The sequence below is a fragment of the Eumetopias jubatus genome, unplaced genomic scaffold (assembly GCF_037043125.1).
Source record: "Eumetopias jubatus isolate StellerSeaLion01/CBP00866 unplaced genomic scaffold, mEumJub1_p1.0 scaffold_7, whole genome shotgun sequence".
Classification (NCBI taxonomy): Eukaryota; Metazoa; Chordata; class Mammalia; order Carnivora; family Otariidae; genus Eumetopias; species Eumetopias jubatus.
In genome coordinates, this window is record NW_028274813.1 from 27677747 (window position 1) to 27702853 (window position 25107).

General features: G+C 37.7%; 1 protein-coding gene across 2 annotated transcripts in view; it reads right to left on the bottom strand.

Moving 5' to 3' along the window:
• The window catches only part of LIN52 (lin-52 DREAM MuvB core complex component), a 114042-nt gene extending 89238 nt beyond the window's left edge, over positions 1-24804 (bottom strand). The window contains exons 1-6 of one of the 2 annotated variants that reach the window (XM_028102187.2): positions 24743-24804; positions 19252-19326; positions 17549-17586; positions 13097-13163; positions 11690-11773; positions 8012-8515 (exon numbers count right to left, since the gene is read on the bottom strand). In XM_028102187.2, the coding sequence (XP_027957988.1) occupies positions 8472-8515; positions 11690-11773; positions 13097-13163; positions 17549-17586; positions 19252-19326; positions 24743-24773 (339 nt within the window). In that variant the 5' untranslated portion in view covers positions 24774-24804 and the 3' untranslated portion in view covers positions 8012-8471. Of the gene's footprint in view, positions 1-8011; positions 8516-11689; positions 11774-13096; positions 13164-17548; positions 17587-19251; positions 19327-24742 lie in introns of those variants that run through there. The other variant, XM_028102184.1, reaches the window with a different exon arrangement.
• Between the last annotated feature and the right edge of the window lie 303 nt (positions 24805-25107).

A 25107-nucleotide genomic window follows, 5' to 3' on the forward strand; every position in this document is an offset into this window, starting at 1 on the left:
TATGAAGAATAACCTTGATCCCTTCAAAGTGGAATTTCTAGATTTTATACTGTATTACTACCTAAATAGGATGCCATGCTAATGACTATGGTGAAATGGTATGGCAGTGTCTGAAACAGAAAACAAAAGATAAATTTCATTTGGTATTTGAGAAGTGCAGATTATAACACTATCTTTAAGGTGCCTTTGCATCAAGTTCCCTGGCTTTATTTTTCAGGTTAAAATAATTTAAATTTATACCTTCTTGAATTTCCCTGTCAACAGATACAGTCAAGAAACATTAAAAAAAGTTTATCTTCACAAGGAACAAACACTAAAGATATTAATATTTTGCCTACCGAGTTAGCAATGACTTTAAAAATTATAATACTTGGTGTTCACAAGGATGCAGGGGTAGGAAGTGCCTTTCTAGAAGACAATTTGGCAGTGGTTCTCCTCTCTGTCAGAGATCTCACAAATCTCCAGCTACATGTAAAATGCTGTCTTCACTTCTAGGAGGAACTGACCCTGTTGCTGATATAATCCAAATATAGCTGTCGATTAATAGATATATCAACATCAAATATTTGGGGCCAATTACTGTTATTTTAAATATATTTGGGGCACCTGGGTGGCTCAGTTGGTTAAGTGTCTGCCTTTGGCTCAGGTCATCATCCCGGAGTCCCAGGATTGAGCCCCATGTTGGGCTCCCTGCTCAGTAGGGAGTCTGCTTCTCCCTTTGTCCCTCACCCCACTCAAAACCCCACCCCGCTCTCTCTCTCAAATAAGTAAATAAAATCTTTAAAAAATAAAAAAAAACATTTATTTTTGAAGTTTAGTTAACACACAATGTTACATTAGAGATGGACAACACAGTGATTTGACAATTCTATACATTATACAATGCTCACCACATAAATGTAGTTACCACGTCATCTCAAATTTATACTTCTGAAATTTTTTTCCAGTTAACAGATTTGGACATCAACTATACAAAAGGCCATACCAATTTTCTGAATAGCTACAGGTAAGCTAAGTGAATAAAATATCACTACTATGGAAGAAAACTATACAAAAGTAATCTATTCAACTGAGAGGCCTGATGATCTGCCAAAGAGTACTGTAAGGGGACTACACAAATCCATTTCTGAAGTATGGATATCTAGTTTCACATGTTTATTTCCCTGAGAGAAAAATATCTATCCAAAACATTACCTGTTGCCCAAACTAGACAAGAGTACTGCTGTCACTCTATTAGTAACATCCACCTATACAAATGGCTTTTACTTATTTCTAAAAAAAATTAAGGTGCCTGCCTCCTAAGAAACATATAGAAGAGTCTGGTGATGTATTTATCTGGAAATGATACAGCCGAAACATCCACTGCACTTCTTCCCATTCTCACTGCCAGCTTTCATTCAAGCCCTCACCTCTTCTTGCTGGACTCCCATAATAGCTTCTGGCCCCCTGGCTCTACTGTTCCATTCCATCCTATGCACCAATGCCTCCTAATGGTGTGACTTCCCTACTCAGAAATCTTCAATGGTAGAATTTTTAGTGACACAGAAAAACGCTTAAGATAGAATAAATGAAAAAAATTCACAGGCTAAAACTATATACTATAGTCTCGGTTATGTTAAAAAGCATGTTTGTGTATGTGTATGGACACAAGCAGAAACATAAACACAACATCCATACACAAAGGGAAAAGAGTGGGGCAAAAAACACATTCAGTGTTATTTCTTAGTGGTAAGGTTATAGTTTTTACTTTCTTCTTTGTCTTTACAATTACAGATTTATGGTAAAGTCTCTTTTAGTAAGTATCTCTATAAACCATCTATAATGAACACATAGTTAATGTTATAGGCATTAAAATCTTTTTTTTTCAAGATTTTTATTTATTTAAGAGAGAGAGACAGAGAGACATGAGCAGGGGGAGGGGGAAAGGGAGAAGCAGACTCCCTGCTGAGCAGGGAGCCCCAAAATGGGACTCCATCCCAGGACCCCAAGATCAATGACCTGAGCCAAAGGCAGACACTTAACCGACTGAGCCACCCAGATGCCCTTAAAATACCTTTTAAAAAACATTTCACATGCTTCCATTACCTTTACGTCTAACTCCTCACTCCCTAGAATTCAAGGCTCTTCTCAATCCAGTCCCTGTCTCCTTCCTTGTCTTATTTCTTATGAACCTTGATGTAACCTGGGCTCCTTACGAACCAGATTAGATCACTCCCACCATTCCTTGAGCACAGCTATTCCTTCAAACTCTGTTTTGCTCTGAATATTCACTCCACCTGGAATATGGTCCCTTCCCACTCCCACCTAACAAGCTCCTATGTGTTCTTTAAGGCCTATTTTCAATGATCCAGAAATAGCAAATACTACCACACCTTTTCCTCTTGTCCATGGCAGACAACACTGACTTCTCTGAATCCAGGCTCCTTCTCAAAATCCACAATTCGATGGCCCTAAACAATCCTTACTAATCAGTCCATGTTTATATACAAAATGAAACATACCCGCCATTCCTATAGCAATCTAATGTAATTACCCTCTTCTCCCCTACCCCACAGGTCTTTGTACTCTTAAGGAGCTTATCTCCTCTACCTTCTATTAAGAATCATTTACTTAATTGTCTTACCTCCCTTTCCTACTAGATTTTAATCTGCACAAGGGCAGTAATTATGTTTTATTCATCTTCATATCCCCTGCAGAGGCTTGCAGGAGGTCAGCACTCAAACAGTTGCTGAATTGAATACTTCATTCTTTTCCTATTATCTCATCACTCAAAATGGCCAAATATTTGCAAGTTTTATTTTAAAACAATTACATTCTTCTTGAAGAACGACTGATGAGTCAAGTTTACTTCATCAGTTTTAGCCAACTTGCCTGCCTTAACTTAATAAAGCAGTGTCTGATCTCACACAGTAACCTGCAGAGTCAAAGGATAGAACAAGAGAAGCTGAGATGAGAGAACTGAGCCCATTCTGAGGGGGCTTATATCCAGGTATGGAAGTACTGAATTAAACTACCACATTTTTAGAATTTTTTCTACCAATATCTTTAATCAAAAGCAAAATGTTATTTCCGACAATAGAGAAACTTAAGGACTCTGAGCATCAGAAATATATATCTTGCTTTGAAGAGGGATTTAAAAAACTGGGGAGATGAAAAGGAAAAACAAAAATCTAAAACATCAAGCAAGGCATCAACAAAGTTAGGCAAATAGTCTGGTAAAGTCACAATAATGTCTTACCTAAATCAGAAACCCAGTTCAAGAGATATGGTTGAAGAAAAGCTGGTAGTACAGTAAGACTCATGCTGCCATCTAGAGGTTAAAGGCTAGACGATTTTCCTCCTCAATCAACTGCAGTTAATTTAACTTCTATTATAGAGGGAGACTCAACAGGCCTTATAAAGTAAGCCAGACAAGTATTTCTGCTGTCAAGCCACAAAGAAGAATATCTAGGCTGTAAGAGTCCCAGTTTTTCTCCCCTTTTCTTCCTTCATAGGCTAAAATAAAAAATCTAAAGACCAGAGTTAACTGTGCTTTAGAATTTTATGTAGATGGGAAACAATTTCTAGATATAAATGGTCCACTTTTTCCCCCAAAAATTATATGCCTAGGGGGTAGAGAAATCTACTATACCACAGGCTAACTTGGAAGTTCTCCTTTGGTACCATCTCCCAAGAATGCTGTACCAAATAGTTTCTGGTACAGACAACTTCATCAATGTAGACTGATGGGATGAAGTACCAGGAGTGGGGACATCTCAGGCTTTTTACAATAAAATGTTCCTTTTAAAAACTATGGTAAGTGATTAAATTTAGCCAAATAACAGTCCCACTGAAACTTCTAAATGAACACACAGGATTAGACTATAAATTAGTAAAAAAAAAAAAAAAAATCAAAATAAGCTAAATTTCATAAAGCTTTTCTTAGGTGAAATTATTTACATTAGTAATTGTTTAGTCTATCTTTTCTTTATACCACTAAGTAAATTTCAACCCAGATGAAGTAAATGAGTACAAATTAAATTGAGATTTTAATTTACTTTGTAGTATAAGATAAAGCGCAATTTGCAAGAACAAATGCATCAAATTCAACATCTCTTCATGATAAAAACACTCAACAAAAAAGAAAAGGTAATTTCCTCAACCTGACAAAGGACATCTACAAAAAACCCACAACTAACATCATACTTAATGTTTTTTTCCTAAAGTAGGAAGAGGACAACGCCACTTCTATTCAACCGTGTACTGGAATTTCTAGCCAGGGCAATTAAGCAAGACAATAAAATAAAAGGCATCCAGATTGGAAATGAATAAGTAAAACTATCTCTATTTGCAGATGACATGATTCTGTATATAGAAAATCTAAATTCTACACCTGAAACTGGAATTTAAATAAAAACTTGGAAAAAAAATAAAGCACCAATGAACAAACTGAAAATTAAATTAAAAAGACATTAACACTTATAACATCAAAAAATAAAATACTTAAGAACTAACTTAACAAAATATAAAACTTATACTTTGAAAACTACAAAACATTACTGAAAGAAATTAAAGACCTAAGTAAATAGAAGACATACTATATTCATGAGTCATGCTAATATCAAGATTGTTCAATGCAATCTCTATCAAAAACCCAGCTGACTTCTTTGCAACAACTGACAAGTTAAAATTCCTACAGAAATTCAAGAGACCCAGAGCAGTCAAAACAATCTTGAAAAAGAACAAAGTTGGAAAACCCACACATCCCAATTTCAAAACTTACTACAGAACTACAGTAATCAAAACAGTAGGGTAGTGGCATAAAGACAGACTATAGATCAATGAAGCAGATTTGAGAGTCCAGAAATAAACCCTCACATTTATGGTCAGTTGATTTTTAACAAAAATGCCAAGACAATCAATAGGAAAAGAATAGTCTTTTCAATAAACAATGTTTGAAACAAACGGCTAGCCACATGCAAAACAATGAATCTGGATCCTTACCTTACACCATATACAAAAATTAACTTAAAATGGATCAAAGACCTAAATGTAAGAGTTAAATAAAACCATAAAACTCTTAGAAGAAAACACGGGCATAAATCTTTGAGACACTGGATTAGGCAATGGTTTCTTAGGTATGAAACCAAAATACAAGCAACAACAACAAAAATAGATGAACTGGATTTAAACAAAATTTAAAAATTTTGTGCTTCAAAGGACATCATCAAGAAAGTAAAAAGACAACCCACAAAATGGGAGAAAACTTCTGCAAAGCATATATATGATAAGTGACCTGTTTCTAGACTATATAAAGAACTTTTTTTGTTTTTAAGATTTTATTTATTTATTTGAGAGAGAGAGACAGACAGAGAGAGCACAAGCAGGGGAAGCAGGAGAGGGAGAGGGAGAAGTAGGCTCTCCGCCAAGCAGGGAGCCCGATGTGGGGCTCGATCCCAGGATCCTGGGATCATGACCCGAGACAAAGGCAGCCGCTTAACCGCTGAGCCACCCAGGTGCCCCTAGACTATATGAAGAACTCTTACAACTTAATAATAAATACACAAATAATCCAATTTAAAAATGGGTAAAGGATCTAAACTGTTTACTGATATCTCCAAAGAACATATACAACTGGCCAATAAGTACATGAAAACACGCTCAATATCATTAGCTATTAGTCAAATGTAAATCTGAACAATGAGATACCACTTCACATCCACTAGGATGAATGATAACTTTTGAAAACAAAAACAAGTACTGGCAAGAATATGGAGAAACTGGAATCCTCATACACTGTTGGTGGGAATGTAAAATGGTGCAGCCAGTATGGAAGACAGTCTGACAGTTCCTCAAAAAAGTCAGATGTAGAGTTATCATATGACCCAGGAATTCCACTTCTAGTTATAAGCCCAAGAGAACAGAAAGGTAAATCCACACAAAAACTTGTAAATAAATGTTTATAGCAGCATTATTCATATTAGCAGCATTATTCATATTAGCCAAATAGAAAAATTCCAAATGTCCATTAACTGGGGGATAAGTATAATGTGGATAACTGGTGAATAAATATATATATAAAATGGAATATTATTTGGCCATAAAAAGAAATTAAGCACTGATACATGCTACAACATAAACATCGAAAACATTATGTTAAATGAAAGAAACCAGTCACAAAGACCACATACTGTATGATTCCATTAATATGAAATGTCAGGAACAGGTAAATTCATGAAGACAGAAAGCAGATTAGCTGTCCCCTAGAAGAATGAATGCTAATGGGTACAGTGTTTCTTTTTGGGGAGATAAAAATGTTCTAAATTGTGGTGATAGCTGTACAACTCTAAATATATTAAAAGCCACTGAATTGCACAGTCTAAGTAGGTGAATTGTAGGGTGTGTGAATTATATCTCAACAAAGCTGCTATTAAAAAAAGAAAAAGAAGGGCGCCTGGGCTGCTCAGTCATCAAGCGTCTGCCTTCGGCTCAGGTCATGATCCCAGCATCCTGGGATCGAGCCCTGCATCGGGCTCCCTGCTCGGCGGGAAGCCTGCTTCTCCCTCTCCCACTCCCCCTGCTTGTGTTCCCTCTCTCGCTGTGTCTCTCTGTCAAGTAAATAAACAAAATCTTTTAAAAATAAATAATTAAATAAAAGAAAAAAAAGAAAAAAGAACAAGTACATCAGAGTCCCAAGCTTTAGCCTTAGTTTCAAATGGCATGATCCTGTGCTTTCCCAATTTTCACACTGAATATAGCCATTAATTAGCTCCACAAGGGAAAAAAAATTTTTAAAGGGTAAAAAGTGTTGAGAATCAGTGTTCAGTAGGGTCACAATGATAGTTCCATTGGTCTTTTAAGATTTTATTTTTAAGTAATCTATACATCCAACATGGGGCTCAAATTTACAACCCCAAAATCAAGAATCACATGCTCTATCAACTGAGCCAGCCAGGCACCCCTACTTTCATTGGTCTTAGGAATAAAGCAACCAATGGACTGTTGAAAAGACTAAATCAGGATCATGTCCAGGTCATATCAGTGATGGAATAAGATTCAAGTAGAAGATAAAATCAAACCATCATCAACAAGCTTCACCCTATTTTTACTATGTGTGGTTGATCATCCAGCCACTAGACAAAAAATTCCTGACACTACAAAACCCTCAAATGTTACTTCTCATCACTAAAACACCAACTATCCAAAAAAGAACAATTTCCAGAAACTTTCACCTTTTCAGTTTTAAGTCAATGGATTTCATTAGAAAAATTCTACCATTTCACCCAAAGTCATGAGCAATTGATCACTCATTCAATCAGCAAATACATACTTGTGTGTTTACTACATTCCAGGTACTCTATGGATCAGAAAGACAGCCCAAAGTATGATTCTTACCTGAAAGAGTTACAATCAATCAAGGGATAAGACATGTACCAAAATCTCCCAGAATGGTAAAAGTGCCACACAAATGAAACAAATGAACTGCTCTAGGAGCAATTTGAGAGGTCAGGAGAGTTCACTTTCCAGATAAGGAATGAAAAGGAAACGCTGATCAAAGAGGTAAATCTGGAACTGAACAGTGAAGGATGAATAGAAGTTCTAATACTAGAAAAAGGTCAGGGAGAGCTTTCTGAGGAAAAGGAATAGCATGGATAGACTTAAGAAGATGGGCAAGTGTTACAGGAAGAATGAGTATCTCAAATGGGAATGGTACATGGTGTTTGGGTAGGGGAGAAGTAAGGAGGAAAACTAGTCAATAAGCTAGGGCCAGAGTGAAGAGGATTTTGAATGCCATGCTAGAATATGAATTTGATCACATGGTCAATAAAGTACTAATAATGACTTATGAGCAAAGGACAAAAGAAGCAAATGATACTTTAGAAAAATTAACCTGAGAAGGGTAAACAAGATGGCCTGGAATGGGGTGGTAGAGAGGCAGGGAGACTAGTTAAAGACTGCAATAGTTCCAGAAACAGGAAGGACACTGAACTCAGAAAGAATGAAATGAAATTCTTTATATGGTAAGGCAGTTTACAATTTTTCATATTTCTATGTATTTCATGAGAATTTCATATTAATTAACTGCTCAAATCAAGCCAAGGGTCCCCATCATGACAAACTTTAAATGCCTATACAAAAAATTACTGCACTCCAAAATCCCAAAAGGGTTATCTGAGACATAATCACGTACCAAATCAAAGGGCATGGTTCATCTTCCAAAAGACACAATCTAGTTACTATCAGCCCTAGAAGGTACACATTAATTCTATACTAACATATAACAATGCTCTAGGGAAGTGACAAACAATCATGTTTTGAGGACAAATATTTTTTGCATTTCTTTTCTTTCCATCATCTTTATCAGTGCAGATATTTGCATGAAAACAGGATCACTGGTCCTTGGGGATTCATCAGTTCCTATTGCTTATTTTTCATCCATGTCATCCTCTCAATTAATGCAGGAAAGAGGATTGAGACATCGAAACACCAGATTAGGGTGTCAAGTAAATGTCAACCCCTAGAGTAGATGAATAATCTGTAAGGACAAAAAAAAGATCTTGTTTTTATGCAAATACACTATATACAATAAACCAAAGAGAGACTATACCCAAGAAGTCCAATACATATCAATATAAATCTTTCCAATTCTATTAGCTAAAACTATTTTCTATATGTCAGTTAATTTGTTGTAATCAGGGAAAAATGACAAGTTGCAAAGCATTGCCACAGAAATTGAAATAAGGCTGAATTTTAAACCAGAAAATAATTTTGAAAGATCTCAGCTGTGCTCATGGGACTCATATGGCAGAAATGAGCATTTGTTGCAGAATTTTGGTTCAGTGCTTAAGGTGGCTGAGTTAGGCGACGGCAAATCCCCACCTACAATGTCTTAAGTTTTAGAAATACAAACGCTTAATAGTAATAATGTTTTTAACTGTGTGAATTAAAAACTAAAACAAACCATACCAAGTTTCTGATTCTGTGGAAAGCCATTAAAATAAACTTTACTGATGTTTAGGGGAACCTTTATTCTAAAAACTGATAAAGAGAAAGATTTATTCTGTAGAAACAGCTTTCAAGGTAATAATAAATAGTTGATAAGATAAAGTCCTTTGTAGAAAAATTCTATCTAATAACAAAAAAATGACAGAATTAGAGTATTACCATCTGGCAACCTGTAATAAAACAGGGGATCTAGGCAGTTACCAAAGGCTGCTAAAACTCTCGTGTAAGGCTGATAGAGAATTTTACAATGAATAATAAGGCTAACAATGCCTTCATCAACTAATTAATTTTAACATCACAAAGAGAGACAGGCAGACGTGATGTACCTTCTGATGGATGTATACAATACCATTTAGGAAATGGCCAAAAACAAAATAAAATAGTCAAGCTGTATCTGTGCAAGCTTCTAGATCTAACTACCAGGAAATAAAAAGCACTACCACAGAAATGTAAATAGCAAAATCCAGAATGTGGAAAATTCTACAGAACAAATAACCAGTTTAATAAACAGCAAGGGAAAATAGAAGGGAGATGGAACCATGACAGATGAAGAGAGATTTAAGAGACATATCAATCAAATACAGTGTATGAACCTTACTTAGGACCTGATTCTAATAAACCAACTGTATAAAGACAATTATAAGTCAACCAGGGAAATCCAAATCCTCATTAGCTATTGGACGATATTATGCAAGTTTGTTAAAATATTTTAGACATAATAATGGAATTGTGGTTATTTTTAAAAAGGTGAGGGAAGGAGACAGATCTTGTCTTTTGGAAATACATACAGAATTATTGGGCGATGAGGTAATATAATATCTAAGATTTGCTTTAAAATAATTATGGGAGGTTGTATAAGTGAAAGAGATTGGCCATATGTTGACTATTGAAGCTGGGTCATTGGCTCCATGAGGTCAGTGTTCTATTCTCCCACTTTGGTATATGTTTAAAATTCTCCATAATAAAAAATGGGGGAAAATTTTTATCTTTCTCAGTAGGAAAGCAGAAAAAGAAAGACTAATCACAGGAAATACAGCAATTTCAACTACAACTTACTAGAGATAATACTGTTGATAAATACATTTGGCAATACAGCATCTTCTTGATATAATGAGCATAAAATTTATTTCATTAAAAACAACTGACAGAGAGATAAAGGATTATTTATTATTACAGCATTTACTATCCAGAGCTAGTAACAGAATCAACTTTTATATTACACCAGCCTAGCATTCATGAATTTAATAATCACAGATTTGCCTTTCCATTATAAACCCTGGGGGTCCATGACATACATGGTACATATTAATTTTGCCAACACATAAATTTTAATCATGAGAAATAAATGACCAGTAACAAGAGGAGAGTCAGGAAACAATGAGTGAACCTAGTAGACCACATAGCAACCATAGTCTGTTGTTTCCTGCTCCTTGATTCATGAAGTGATTAAAAAATATTTTCTTGGTAAAAGAAAGCCAACTGTTAATGACAGTGATGGAATATAGAAAAAGATAAGGAGGCCTAAGGAAGTGATGACTATTAGTCAAAAATTAAAAGTTTTTTAAATGAAATTTTAAAGTGAAATACTGAATTTGACAGTAATTTAAATCAACAATGTAAACAAATCCTCTATATGCTCTATAAATAAGCAATTAATGAAACTGTTTTTGGAATTGTTCTAATCAGTGCAAAACTTGCATGTCTGAAGAAAATTGTAAGCTATTATAGTCTCTCACAATTGTGGATTCATGAAGGTGTCAGGGTACCCATTGAGAACAAAGTTCTAACAACTGTATTTATGTTGAGTTTCTCTTTCAATTACAAAGTGAGAATTCCTACAATTCTTTTCCCAGTTTTATAATGAATACAGTATGGGAAAAAATACAATCTATAGAGAAATAAATGTATACTAAAAGAACGGAGAGCAGACGGGAACAAATGAGAAGTTTTAAAACATTAGTCATGACAGTAGATTATATTCTTGGCCTGCTATATGGTCCTTCCTTTGGGGAACCAATCCTCCCTCCCATTCCATGGGATTTGAATCAGACTAACCCCTCTAATCTGTGTCTGCATTCTGGACCCAGCTTGGCCCACTAGGGTACTCCATGCTAACTGGCTAAAGGACTGGTTCTAAGATAGGTATTTGAGTCAAGATGGTACGGTCTGAGTCCTCCCCAGGATCTTTCTTTTGGAATGTTCAGAAAAGACATTCTTTATTTTGGGATTATGAGATTTAAAGACATATTAACTGAAGCTCCTTTTGGCCACCTTCCCCAGGGCTAGTTCAAAGAACAAGACTAATGCAAGAGCCTTGAGATGAAAAACAAAAGCAAAAACGAGAGCACATCCCAAAGACATCATTAAAAGTCAAACATCTAGATACCCTCAAAGCTATTTCTACTCCTGAAATTTTGATTTATATAAACTAATAAGGTCTCTCTTTTCCTTAAACTACTTTGATTAGACATTCTATTGCTTTAAACTGAAAGGGTTTCCAATGTACTTTCACTACACAGAGAAAAATAACTTGTTACTGAGTAAACTCAGTAATTATTCCAGTATATTACATCATAAAAGGAACTCTAGATTACAGCGACTTCTTACCTTCACAATACTTAGTAAAGATACTTTGAATTACAGCTAGTACTCATTATGAAATACACAACATGCAACCCTGAATAAATGTGATCTGGGTACTCACACTCATCCAGCCCCAGCTGATAGGCCAAATTCTGTAGGCCTCGTACCTTCTCCATCAAATTAGCTGTGGTGAGGCTCCCCAGTTCTGAAACAGAATCATTTATTTCAATACTGTATCTTTCTACTGTTCTCTAGTTAACAATCCATTCAGGTTTGAAATCCTTGTTATAAAAGTTTTCAAGCTTAATTCTTATCTAATAAGTAGAAAATGGATTCATATCTCTTCTTATCCAATCATTCCCTTTACACACACACACACACACACACACACACACACACACACACACACACACACCAGTGAATTTTTCCTACTGTTACAAAATGCTTCAGATGAACTTATGTTTAAGGCACAGGTCAATTTGTATGGAACATAATGCTATGATCCCTCATTAAAAATTTAAAGTTTCCTTAGAAAATACATACTGATGAGACGTTATATAAATGTCCATTTGGAACATTACAACAATGAACCTGAGATGCCCTTGAGACTTAATTTTTCCATGGTTGGAGGAGGGGATCTGCATTTAAGCATTTCATGCAGAACAATGAATTACTTCTGAAATCAAATAAAGGTGTTATTTTTCTCCCACTTATCATGCCACACTCATTATCCATATCTGGCATAAGTAGACTGTCGTGATCTGTTCAGCTGCTTAAATAGCTCAAAAATGCCAGATTTTTACCTTAATTTCAGTCTATTACTTTACAACCATCATGAATCTTATCACTGGAAAGATAAAAATTAAATAAAGTAGAGCAAAATCAAGGAAAATTAATGTTTTTTAATTTAAATTTCTACTTTGTGGTTGAGTTCCAAGTCATTTATCAAACAACAATATTCACTACTTATAGTATTCTTTATGGGAGAAATTGATGGGATAGAAAGAACTAAAAGACAGGTCTTAACCTACTAAGGGGTTATCAATTAACAGTACTGACAACAATATATAGCAGTAACTTCTAAATAAGGCACTTGGGTAAGACTGGTAAGAGACTAGACTTAAAAGATCAGTTTAAATTTTAACTCTTTCTAATAAATCTTGGTTAAGTTAACCTCTGAACCTTGGATATCATCATACCTAATTCACATGACATTTATGAGAATTAAATGGGAAAAATTTATATGAGAGCTTTTGTCGACTACAGCATTACACAAAATAAAGTTAATATTAAAGGAATTTAGCAGCAGAAGAAATCATTCTGAGTGGGTCCTGAATTGAAGGGATTTATACATATGGAAAAGTAAAGATAAGCATTCAGACATGAAGAACCATGAATCAGCTTGATTAAGTAGGCGGTTTGACTGCAGCAAATACTTGTAAGGGCACAGTGAGAGAAAGCTGGAAAGGTGGTTTGTAGAGGAACGTAAATGTCAGGTTAAAAGTCAGAGGTCACCAGCATTGCTTACCTTTCAACATGTCAATGTCATCACGTTCTATTTCAGCCATCCATTTGGGTGGAGAACTAGTAATAGGCTGTCAGAATATAAGAATATATCCACTCAGATACATACAAAATGTAAAGAAACTGTAATCTTCCTTCTTATAGAAAAGTAGCTTGTCACAGAGCCTTCACGTTGTTTGAAAATACTGTCACACAGCCTTCAGGTTGTTTGAAAAAACTATAATTTTGAAATTATAGTTTCAAAAACCCAGATTTCTCTAGGTTCAGATATGACCTACAGTTACCTTGCAAAATAATTCTGCTCATTTTTTACAGCTGGTCTCAAAGAAATTATCTTAGAAGAAAGGTCTGACTATTATTACTATTTCATGGATAAGAGGTTAGTAAAGCAATGAAAGAAATTACTTGAAATTCAGTTCTGATAAAAGCCTCCAACTGAACTGCTTGAGACAATCAGGAAGTAACATTCTCTGGCAGAGGGGAAGATTCATAGAACGATGTCTCTCTCTCTCTCTCTCCCCACACACAGACACACACACACACACACACACACACACAGACACACACACACACACACACACAGGAATATTACTCAACCATTAAAAAGAGGGAAATCTTGGGGTGCCTGGGTGGCTCAGTCGGTTGAGCAGCCAGCTCTTAGCTTTGGCTCAGGTCATGATCTTGGGATTAAGCCCAGTGTCAGGCTCTGCGTTCAGCAGGAGTCGGCTTGAAGATTCTCTCCCTCTGCCCCTCCCCCCACTCGCATTCACCATCTCTAAAATAAATAAAATTAAAAAAAAAATGAAATCTTGCCATTCGTGACAACATGAATGGACCTAGAAGGTATTATGTTAAGTGAAAATAAGTCAGACAAAGAAAGACAAATAGCATATGATTTCACCTATATGTGAATCTGAAACCAAAACAAATGAGCAAATAAAAAACAGAAAGAGACTCATGAATACAAACAACAAACTGGTGGTTGTGTTGAGGGGATGGACAAAACAGGTGAGAGGGATTAAGGGGTACAAACTTTCAGTTATAAAGTAAATAAGTCACAGAAATGAAAAGAGCAGCATAGGGAATATAGCCAATAATAACGTAATATATATAATTGTTGATTCAGTGTTATACACCTGAAACTATTATATGTCAACTATACTTCAATTAAAATTTTTAAAAAGAGGAAATACTCAATTTGTGAGAAGACTGTGATGATCATCACTTCAGATTTCATTTTACTGTAGACATTTTAGGAAACTAGAATTTTAAGTTATCCTCTCATTTCTTAAAAGTAAACTTACAAAATATGAAAGTGAGCCCATTTTTGGAATAACTTTGAGCAACAGTTTTCAATCCTAGTTGCACATGGGAATCATCTATGGAACAAAAAAATACAGATGACCTGGTCACACTCCAGATGCACTGATTAAGAATATTGGAGGTGGAATGAGGGTTCAGTGGAGAGAACAGAGCAAGGGATATTACATATGTATTTTTTTTTAATGTAATACCGTCCATTTAACTTCAAAAACATTTTTGTACCCTAAAAATACAAAAGAGGTAACAGAACATTGCAAATTGTGTTTAGTACAGGTTCTTGAAATTTCATTATTGCAGTGGCTCTTTACAGACAACAAAGAGTTCTACAGTTCGTTTAAAAACAAAGTTGAAAACTACTACATTTAATTAAAAAAGATCCAAACACTTTTCATACCAGTGGACCCCCCTCCTTTTCCACAGGTAAGAATGGCAGCAGAAGGCTATGTCACTATACACACGAACAAGACAACGTGAGGCTCAATGAACACCCACTGCAGTGTTCACAGGTCTAGCCTCACAGCACACATCCCAATCTACAACCATTACATATGTTTAGCTTTTAAAAGCTCCACAACTGCACACTGATGATTCTGTTGCATGGTTGAGAAACATTATTTCAGCTTTGAGTCTTTTTTCTTTTTTTAATTAACATTTGCTTGGTACTATGTGACCAATGCATCGTGTAATTTCCAAATCAACCCTATGAAGCAGGTATTATTATCCTCATTTTACAAATGAAAAAAACTGACGTACAGGACTTGCCTCTGGACACACAGCTACTGGAGCCAAGATTCAAACCCAGGAAGTCTGAGTTCAGAAACCACTACTCTATACTACCTTTCCTAGAAGGCCATTGGTCAAATTTGCCATTTTTACCCACCAGTAGGGAAACATACTATACCAGGGGATGTTAACCTGGGGTCCTGGGATGACCTAGAAACAAAACTTATTATGAATGTGCATACTTCTAGGGAAAAGGGGTAGATATACAATCAGATTTTAAAAAAACAACATATTTTAATAAAAGTGTTTTTTTAAGCCGCTTATTTCTATTTACAACTCAAAATATTTAGTTGTTACCAAATATAATTAACTAAACTGAAAAGTATGAATGAGAATGTAAGAAAATTAAGTTAGGTACTTTATACTCAATCTACTAGACAAAAGCTGATCTAATACTAATAGCTACTGAGTACTATTTATTATGTCCTAGGCACTATGCAAAGTATTTTACATGCATGATGGCATTTTATACTACAAATCCTATGAGGTAGTTTCAGATGAGAACACTAAGGCTCAAAAATGTTAGGAAACTTGCTCAGGTCACAGACAGTGAAGTAACAGATTCAGGACTCAAATCCAAGTGTGTCTGACTCCAAAACCCTATACCATCCTGAACTCTCAGGCTTAGGCCTTACTGAATGTTAAATGAGCACAGGCCAGCTTTCATACAACCCTAGCTCTTGAATAAATGGAAGGTTACCAAAATCTAAACTACCTCTGAACAGATACTCTCAAGGAACCAGAAAGCCACACGGCCTTAATATATTTTAATTTTATTTATTTTTTAAAGATTTTATTTATTTATTTGAGAGAGAGAGAGAGAACGAGCAGAGGGAGAAGCAGAGCGAGAGGGACAAGTACAATGAGTAGCCCGATGCAGGGCTTGATCCCACGACCCCAAGATCATGATCTGAGACAAAATCAAGAGTCAGACACTCAACTGACTGAGCCGCCCAGGTGCCCCTGGGGGGGGCCTTAATATTTAACTCAGCACCTATAACTATAATAATAAGTAGAGAATACTAAGCACATAGCAAGGTACAGAAGATTCTTGAACTTTCATTGTTGCGGTGGTTCTTCCCTATACAGACAATGAAGAGTACTATAATTTATTTTATTTTTTAAAGATTTTATTTATTTATTTGATACAGAGAGAGCACACACAAGCAGGAGGAGCAGGAGAGGGAGAAGCAGGCTCCCTCCTGAGCAAGGAGCCTGATGCAGGGCTCAATCCTAGGACTCCAGAATCATGACCTCAGTCGAAGGCAGACGCTCAACCGACTGAGCCACCCAGGTGCCCCTCTACAGTTTGTTTAAAAACAAAGTTTAAAAAATTTAAAACTACCTTTAAAAACAAAGTTTTAAACTACCTCTAAAAATGTTTAAAACTACCACACTTCACTTGAAAAGTGAGAGTTATATTACAAATCCCCAGTGGCATGGTTTACTAGATAGAGCATGAGCTCTGTAATAGATACAACCTGCATTCAAATCCTGGTCTGTCACTCCCTAGAACTTGGGCAAGTAATTTCCAAGGTTCTCTTTCAGTTAGTGCTTTTAACACTGGACTCAAATGCTTCTGCATATGGTGTTAAAAGTATGGATGCTAGTAATCAGATCAGTGGATTCAAAGCCTAGTTCTGCCACTTATAGCCTATAACCCTGGGTAACCTACTTAACCTCTCTCTTTGTGCCCATTTCCTTATCTATAAAATTGGGATAATAAATAGTACCTATACCCTACATAGTTTTGTGACGATTAAATGATATACATGAAGTACAGAGAATAGTACCGGGCATACGGTAAGCACTATGTAAGTGCTAGCTGATACTACAATCACATTCTCCTGGTTGTGGGAATATAAGAGAATATATGGAGAGCATCAAGCACAGTGCCTGCTGCCCTGAAAGTACAAAGGTTGTGGCTCTAATGGATGTCTTCCTTTGCTTTTTGTTAAGCCACTGAGAAATTTCAAAATCTTGTAAGGAGGTATAAGATAAGGTCAATAATGCATCCCATAAACAAAAGAGAAAAGCTTCAAAATATTGGTTTGGGCAAGAAAGAATACTGGTGTTACATCAAAGATTTCAACTGCTTTACCTTAAAAGCTTTCAAGCTGAGAAAAGAGGCTAATACACAAAGGTCAAAATGCCAAAACAGAACATCTGAACAGAGGAAGACATTATCATCAACATGATGATAATGTACACAGATTTCCAGGGCTGTAGTTACAAACTGATTGGAGCCTATGACATTTTTCTTGAAAATAAAGAAATAGGAAATATTTGAGCTTTTATTAAGGAGCAAAACACTGGATAAACTTCATTAGGTAAGTGAAATATTACTTACACTTTTAAAGGAAGCTGCAAATTCAGCGACACCTGGTACTGAAAAGAAAAAACACATTATTTATTAAATAAACATTTCAGTGCCCCAGACATAGAGGATCCAAATAAGAAGAAGAAAACAGCCTTGTCGTCAAGGAGCTTATAGTCTGGAAGAGGAGGAAGAGTAACTCAGTAATTATAATACTGGTTAAGTGCTCCAAGAAAGATACCAGGCATTATGGGAAGAAAGAAAAGAAAAAGAAATCTGTATCAGACTGAGGGGGCAGGAAAAGCTTCTTAGAGAAAATGCCTCAACCGAACTTGCAATGACAGGAGTTAGCTGGATGGGAGAATGGGAGATACACTATCTCTTACCAGAAAGTTTAAATTTCTTTTTTAGGTATGCTGTCCTGCCATGGATTGACAATTGGATAATTGTTTATTTAAATGCCCAAAGGGAAGAATCACATTAGAAAACAGAAAGATAAAAAGCAGATATGTAAAAATAAAATACTGTTCAACCTCACTAATAAAGAAATATGAACTAAAAATAATAAAAATCAGTAACATCCATGGGCACCTGGTGGCTCAGTCAGTTGAGTGTCTGACTCTTGGTTTTGGCTCAGATCATGATCTCAGAGTCATGAGATTGGGCAGCCCCCCTCACCATCCCCCCCCCACCGCCGCGTCAGACTCTGTGCTCAGCCGGCAGTCTTCCTGAAATTCTCTCTCTCCCTCTGCCCCTCCCCGCCCTCTAAAATAAATAAATAAATCTTTAAAACAAATCTGGTAACATCCAATATTGGTTAGTATGTGGGTAAATGGGCACTCTCACACACAGCCATCATCTTCCTTGTGCACAAAGATACGTGTTAAGTTGTTTGTAATATCAAACAGTGGATCTTGGGTTTCCAAATAGGGTAGGAATACATAAACTACAGTTTATCTATTATAATGAAATACTTTAGGAGAATGAAGTAGATCTACACCTAGTAACATAAAAAGATCCATTAACAAATTACTAGGTAGAATAAGTTAAGCTACATTAACTTAACCATGTACATATGACCCCATCATTATACCAAAAAAAATAAAATAAAATAAAACAAAAACCCAAAAAACCCAAAAAACCCTGCTGTATACTTTATAAATACGTATTTAGGGGTGCCTGGGTGGCTCAGTCATTAAGCGTCTGCCCTTGGGATCGAGCCCCACATCAGGCTCCCTGCTCAGTGGGGAGTCTGCTTCTCCCTCTCCCACTCCCCCTGCTTGTGTTCCCTCTCTTGCTGTGTCTCTCTCTGTCAAATAAATAAATCTTAAAAAAAAAAAACTTTAAAAAAATCTTAAAAAAAAAACTTTAAAAAATAAATAATAAAAATACGTATTTATTTGTTTACCTATATAACCATAAAAAAGGCCAAAAGGATTTGTACCAAACTATTAATTGTGCGTTTATAAGAGTGAGTGAAGGAGGTGAGGAACTGCTACTTTCTGTATCTCTGTTCTTTTAAGGCTCTCTATCATTTCCTGAGTCACACTGTGTCCTGAAAAAGTTAAACTACCAAACAGCTATTCTTAACATTAGACCACAGAATTCAGTCTCTTCCCTGTGAAGTAAAATCAAAATTTTAACCATTACAGTTAAATGATAACTTCAAAAATCTCTCTCAAAGTAGCACTGGGTTCTGCTGTATTGATTCTGATATCAAGAAACCAAAAACTTACATTGTTCTGGCCAAAGGTCTGGTGAGGCACGGTCAAGTTTTTCAAAACTTAGCAAAGATGCTTCCAGATCTGTCCCTAGAACAAAACACCCAGATGAGCCAAGAAGACACAAAACACATAAATTTACATTTTACAACATTTCAGTCTCAAAGAACACAACAAACTGGAAACTTCACTTGGAAGTCTAGAAATCTGAGTTCTTTTTTTTTTTTTTTTAAGATTTTATTTATTTATTTGAAAGAGAGACAGAGAGTGCGAGCGGAGTGAGGGGCAGAGGGAGAAGCAGACTCCAGGATCATGACCAGAGCTGAAGGCAGACGCTTAACTGACTAAGCCACCCACGTGCTCCAGAAATCTGAGTTCTATAACCACTGATACTGCTGGGGCATGATGTTATACAAATAAATCATTCTCCTTCATCAAACTTCACTTCTCTGATCTCTAAAATGGGAGCAATAGTTTAGTGGGGTGTTAGGAAAAATAAATATCAACAAACCCACCTGCATCTTCACTCATACTCTTAGACTTTTCCGCAATTAAGACAAACTCCCCTGCAGAGCTCTGGATGTCATTTTCTCTTGCTTTGTCAAAGACATAATCTTCAATAATCTCTCTTGCACAATCAATTTCTATCTTCTCTACTGGCTCCTACTCAACAGCAAGTAAGCCTGCTCTAGAATTCCCCTTCTTTGAAAAAAAACTCTTCTGGGACCCCATTACCTCCTTTCTCCTCCTTCATTACAAAAGTACTTGAGTTGTCTATCCTGATGTCTCCACTTCTTCACCTCACATACTCTCCTTAACCCAAGACAATCAGGCTTCTGCTCCCACATACATGGAGAGTGCTGTGGTCAATGTCACCTAATACCTATGTTGCTAAATCCAGTGGTAACTTCTCTGTTGTCTGTGACTTCTTTGCAGCATTTACACACTGACCACTCTCCTTGAAAAACTCCACTTCCAGGGCCCCTGGGTGGCTGAGCCAGTTAAGCATCTGACTCTTGGTTTTGGCTCAGGTCTTGATCTTAGGGTTGTGAGATCAAGCCCTGCATCAGGCTTCATGCTCAGCGGGGAGCCTGCTTGAGATTTTCTCGCTTTCCCTCTCCCTCTGTCCCCCCACTCGCACATGCTCTCTCTCTCTCAAATAAATAAATAAATCCTTAAAAAAAAAAGAGAGAGAGAGAAGAAAAACTCCACTACCAGCTTCTGTTAAACCACTATGCTGGTTTTTCCTCCTACCTCACCGACTCCTTCCTTACTTTCCTCCACTCAGGTCCCAGCGCAGTCTGGCTTCATTCTTTACCTAAAGCCTCCTAAGGAGATCTCATCTAGCCCCATAGTCTTTACTGTCATTTATATGTCAATAACTCCACATTTATTTCCAGTCCCAAGCTTTCCCAGAACTTCAGAGGTATAGCTATGAGGCTACTTAAACTTCTCTGCTAGAGCTCTGATAACTCTTGACATCTCTCACCATTTACATGTGTGAAAACCTTTCTGAGTCTAATAATTACGTTCAAAACCACCTCCATCTTGGGCGCCTGGGTGGCTCAGTTGTTTAAGCAACTGCCTTCAGCTCAGGTCATGATCCTGGAGTCCTGGGATCGAGTCCCACATCGGGTTCCCCGCTCAGCAGGGAATCTGCTTCTCCCTCTGACCCTCTTCCCTCTCATGCTCTCTATCTCTCATTCTCTCTCTCTCAAATAAATAAATAAAATCTTAAAAAAAACACCCACCTCCATCTCAAGAAATAGCACCACCATGAACCCCAGTTCTCAAATCAAAACCCAGAGGTCATCCATCCTTCATGCCTCCCTTTCCTTCAATCTTTCATTACAATCCATTAGTAAATCCAGTAGTTTCCATCTTCAAAATACACCATAAACCAAATTAATTAACCAAGGAACCATCACTTCTCTCCCAGACTACTTCAGAAGCCTCTCAACAGTTCTCCCTTTTTTTTTTTTTAAGATTTTATTTATTTATTTGACAGAGAGACACAGCGAGAGAGGGAACACAAGCAGGGGGAGTGGGAGAGGGAGAAGCAGGCTCCCCGCTGAGCAGGGAGCCCGATGTGGGGCTCGATCCCAGGACCCTGGGATCATGACCTGAGCCAAAGGCAGACGCTTAACGACTGAGCCACCCAGGCGCCCTCAACAGTTCTCCCTGCTTCTATTCTTACCTCTTCCCCTCTCTACCCAAATCTGTTCTTCACAAAGTAGCCAGAACCGTTTTTTTTTTTTTTTTTTAATGTCAATCAGTTTGTGTGGCTCTTCAGAGTAAGGGACTTCTTCCCAGCTAATATCATGAATGTATATCGGCCATGCCCTAAAAATAATCATGCATGATCCAGCCCTTGCCTAATTCTTTGACACCACTTCTTCGCCACTCACGGCTTGGCACACAGTTAAGTGCTCAAAATTAATAACAATTAACATTTGTTAATTACATATTGTGTGCTCAGTATCCTAACTAGTCGTATAATGATCTAAACAGCGATTCTTAACACTTTCTGGGTGAGTCACATCTCCAGTAATGTGGAGGCGGGGGGGAAGCTATGGCCTCATTCCTTGGAGAATGTACATATATATAAAATTTTTCAACATGTGTTTTTCTCTAACCTGAATTTTTTTCCCCAAATATTCTAAGGGAATTTCCAGCAGCATTCTAGTTGGTAAAGAACTCAACCCTAATAAATTGCCTTAACTAAAACATCCAAAAATGATAAGAAAAGCTGTATGTAATACACAAAATGCCAACTTTCAAACTCCTTAGGAATGTTACTGATGGGAAGTTCAACCATAACAAAAGTGAGCTTATCAAGAATAGGATCTGATAACAAACAAGGGTGGCCTTATGATATCACAGTCTGGGGCATAACTCAGACTCTGCTATGAGTGTTACTCTCATACATTAAGTAATTTCAATGTTTTCCTTTTTTTTTTTTTTAAAGATTTTATTTAATTTTCAACAGAGAGAGAGAGACAGCAAGAGAGGGAACACAAGCAGGGGGAGAGGGAGAAGCAGGCTCCTCGCTGAGCAGCGAGTCTGATGTGGGGCTCGATCCCAGGACCCGGGGATCATGACCTGAGCCAAAGGCAGACACTCAACTGACTGAGCCACCCAGGTGCCCCTCAATGTTCTCCTTTTTAAAGATATCCCAAGCAGGGGTGCCTGGGTGGCTTAGCCGGTTAAGCATCTCCCTTTGGCTCAGGTCATGATCCCAGGGTCCTGCTGACTCAGGTCATGATCCCAGGGTCATGCACTCTCTCTCTCTCAAATAAATGAATAAAACCTTTTATAAAAAACCAAGTGTGCAAATAGAGTGAGTACGGAGATGGTTAGAAGACCAATGGAAAACAAAATGTTTCCAATATTTTTCATAGCCAAAAAAGGAAAATAAATAGAGAAGACAGGAAAAAATCAAATACAAGGAACACAGCTCTAAAATCTGCAAAACTTATAAATTATAAAAACAATTTAGTAATAAACTGAAAATTATAATAGCAGTTACTTCTACTTCTTTCACTTGGCTGATTTTTTTAAAAATTCTGGTTAAGATACACATAACAAAATTTACCACTTCAGCCATCTTTAAGAGTACAGTTCAGTGGCATTGATAACATTCACACTGCTGTGTAACCATCGTTACCATCCCTCTCCTGTATATTTTCATCATCCCAAACTGAAATTCTCTAGTCATTAAACAATAACTCCCCAATCCCTTAGCCAACTTTTTAAATGTCCTTTTTTTCTAGCAAGAAAAAACACATTTTAAGAGAGCATCCAGGAAAGAGAAGGAATCGCTCGCTCTCTCTTTTTTAAAGATTTATTTAAGATTTATTTATTTATTTAAGAGCGAGCGAGCAGGAGCACAGAGAGAATCCTCAAGCAGACTCCCTGCTGAGCATGGAGCCCCATGTGTGGCTCAATTCCAGAACCCTGAGATCATGACCTGAGTGGAAATCAAGAGTTGGCTGCCTAACTGACTGAGCCACCCAGGTACCCCAGGGAATCTCTTTTGAATCTGAACACCCATAATTTCTTATACAGTATGCACCTGTGCTCAAAAAACTTAAGACTAAGTTAAGCTTGAAACCTGAGACTAATAAATTATTTATGTAGATATTCTAAAAGGTCTCCTGCTTGCCAGACACTGTGCTAAACTCTGGGATATGAACAAGACACTTGGAATTTATAAACCAGCATGAAAGGGGCAAAGTTAACAGAATAACTATGCTGACAATGAAGGTAACGAGATAGTGAATAATAGTGAGGAGAGGCAACTCCAGATACTGTGTTCTGGGAAACCTTCTCTGAGAGGTGACATCTAAAATGAGACCTGACATGATCTCAGGGTCGTGAGATCAATCCCTGCGTAGGGCAGAAGTTCAGAGCGGAGTCCGCTTGAGATTCTTTCCCCCTCCCACTCCTTCCCCCTCTGCTCCACCCGATCCTCCCACACACGCTCTCACTCTCTCTAAAAAAAAAAAAAGTAAAAAATAATAAAAAAGCGTTTACATGATTGATTAATATTTTCCTCTCCCAAAGCACCTAGCATTATGCCTTTCATATAGCGGGAACTCAGTAATAGCTCTCCTGGCCTCAATTTCCTTATTCCTGAAATAAACTTCCAAGATTTCTTCCAAACACAAAATGTGTTTGAGGGGAAAAAACTACGTATCAATGAAACGGACATGGGAATGGTGGCGGTAGAAGTAAAAATTAAGTGAGTCCAGAAATGACTGCAAAACCGTAACTAAGGCAGAACCGCGCGCAAAAACCTGTGGTTATAACAAAACCGCTTGCTATCTGAAATGCCTTGCATCTTAAGACAACATATAAACAGAAATCATTCACTCACTCAGCTTCAGGAAACAACACATACAGTAGAAGCAAGAAGAGTATGAGATAAGTGCATGACTACACTGAAATGCTCACTTATCTTCCTCCGGACTCTCACTGCGAAGGGCCAAGACAGGGCAACGGTCCCAATCTACCCAGAAAGGAGAGTAATCAGGTTCTGCTTGAGGCTTAATCCCGGGATGAGGTCAGCCACCAATCTTAGCTAGCATTTGAGAAAATCGTTCCAGATGCCCAAAAAGAAGAAAATCGACCCTTCAATGGGGCGCCCTGAGGAGAAAGCTACACTAAGGCACCACATTTACCCCAGCAGTACCTCCTCCTCGGCCCTGCCTCACCCAAATGGGGCTGAGGCAGGGCCAGGGCGCCCCCCGTCCTTTCGCCTGGAATGCGCCCCACGAGGGTGCCCTCCTCCACCCTCTTGGTACAGAGGGGAAACCGGGCACCTCCAGAGCTGCTGTGAAGAACCAGCGAGCCTGAGGACGCACTCGCATCCTAAGGAACAGTGGAAAGGAAAGGGTTGGAGCCCAAGAAAAAAAGCGTAAGTCTAAGCGGCAGAAGAGAGTGGAAGTCCCCAGCAGAGCAAAGAAGGAGGTTACAGCCGAAAAATTCCTAAGCCGGCTCTTACCGTCTGTGGGAGACGCCATTTTCCAACCCATGTCACGTGACGCGGCCAACCGTCGGCGGGAAAGCAAGGATCCATAAGCCACGCCCCCCCAAGAAACCCTATCCCCAACTCGCAGCCCCGTCTTATTTCCCCGCCCTATAGGGCAATCTTTGCTAGCCCCGCCCCCAGTGCTGGCCACACCCCCTCGCGCAGTGGAAGAGGTGGAGCGACTGCAAAGTTCCTGAAGGCTCTTATTTACTTTCCTCGGTGAGGGGGTGGGGCCGCGGTCGTCTCTGTGGCCAATCCGGGTTCCCGTTTAGGGGGCGTCTCCTGCGAGTGCTTAATACAGAGTACCCTAGTCAAGGGCGACTGCCCTCCTCCGCCAA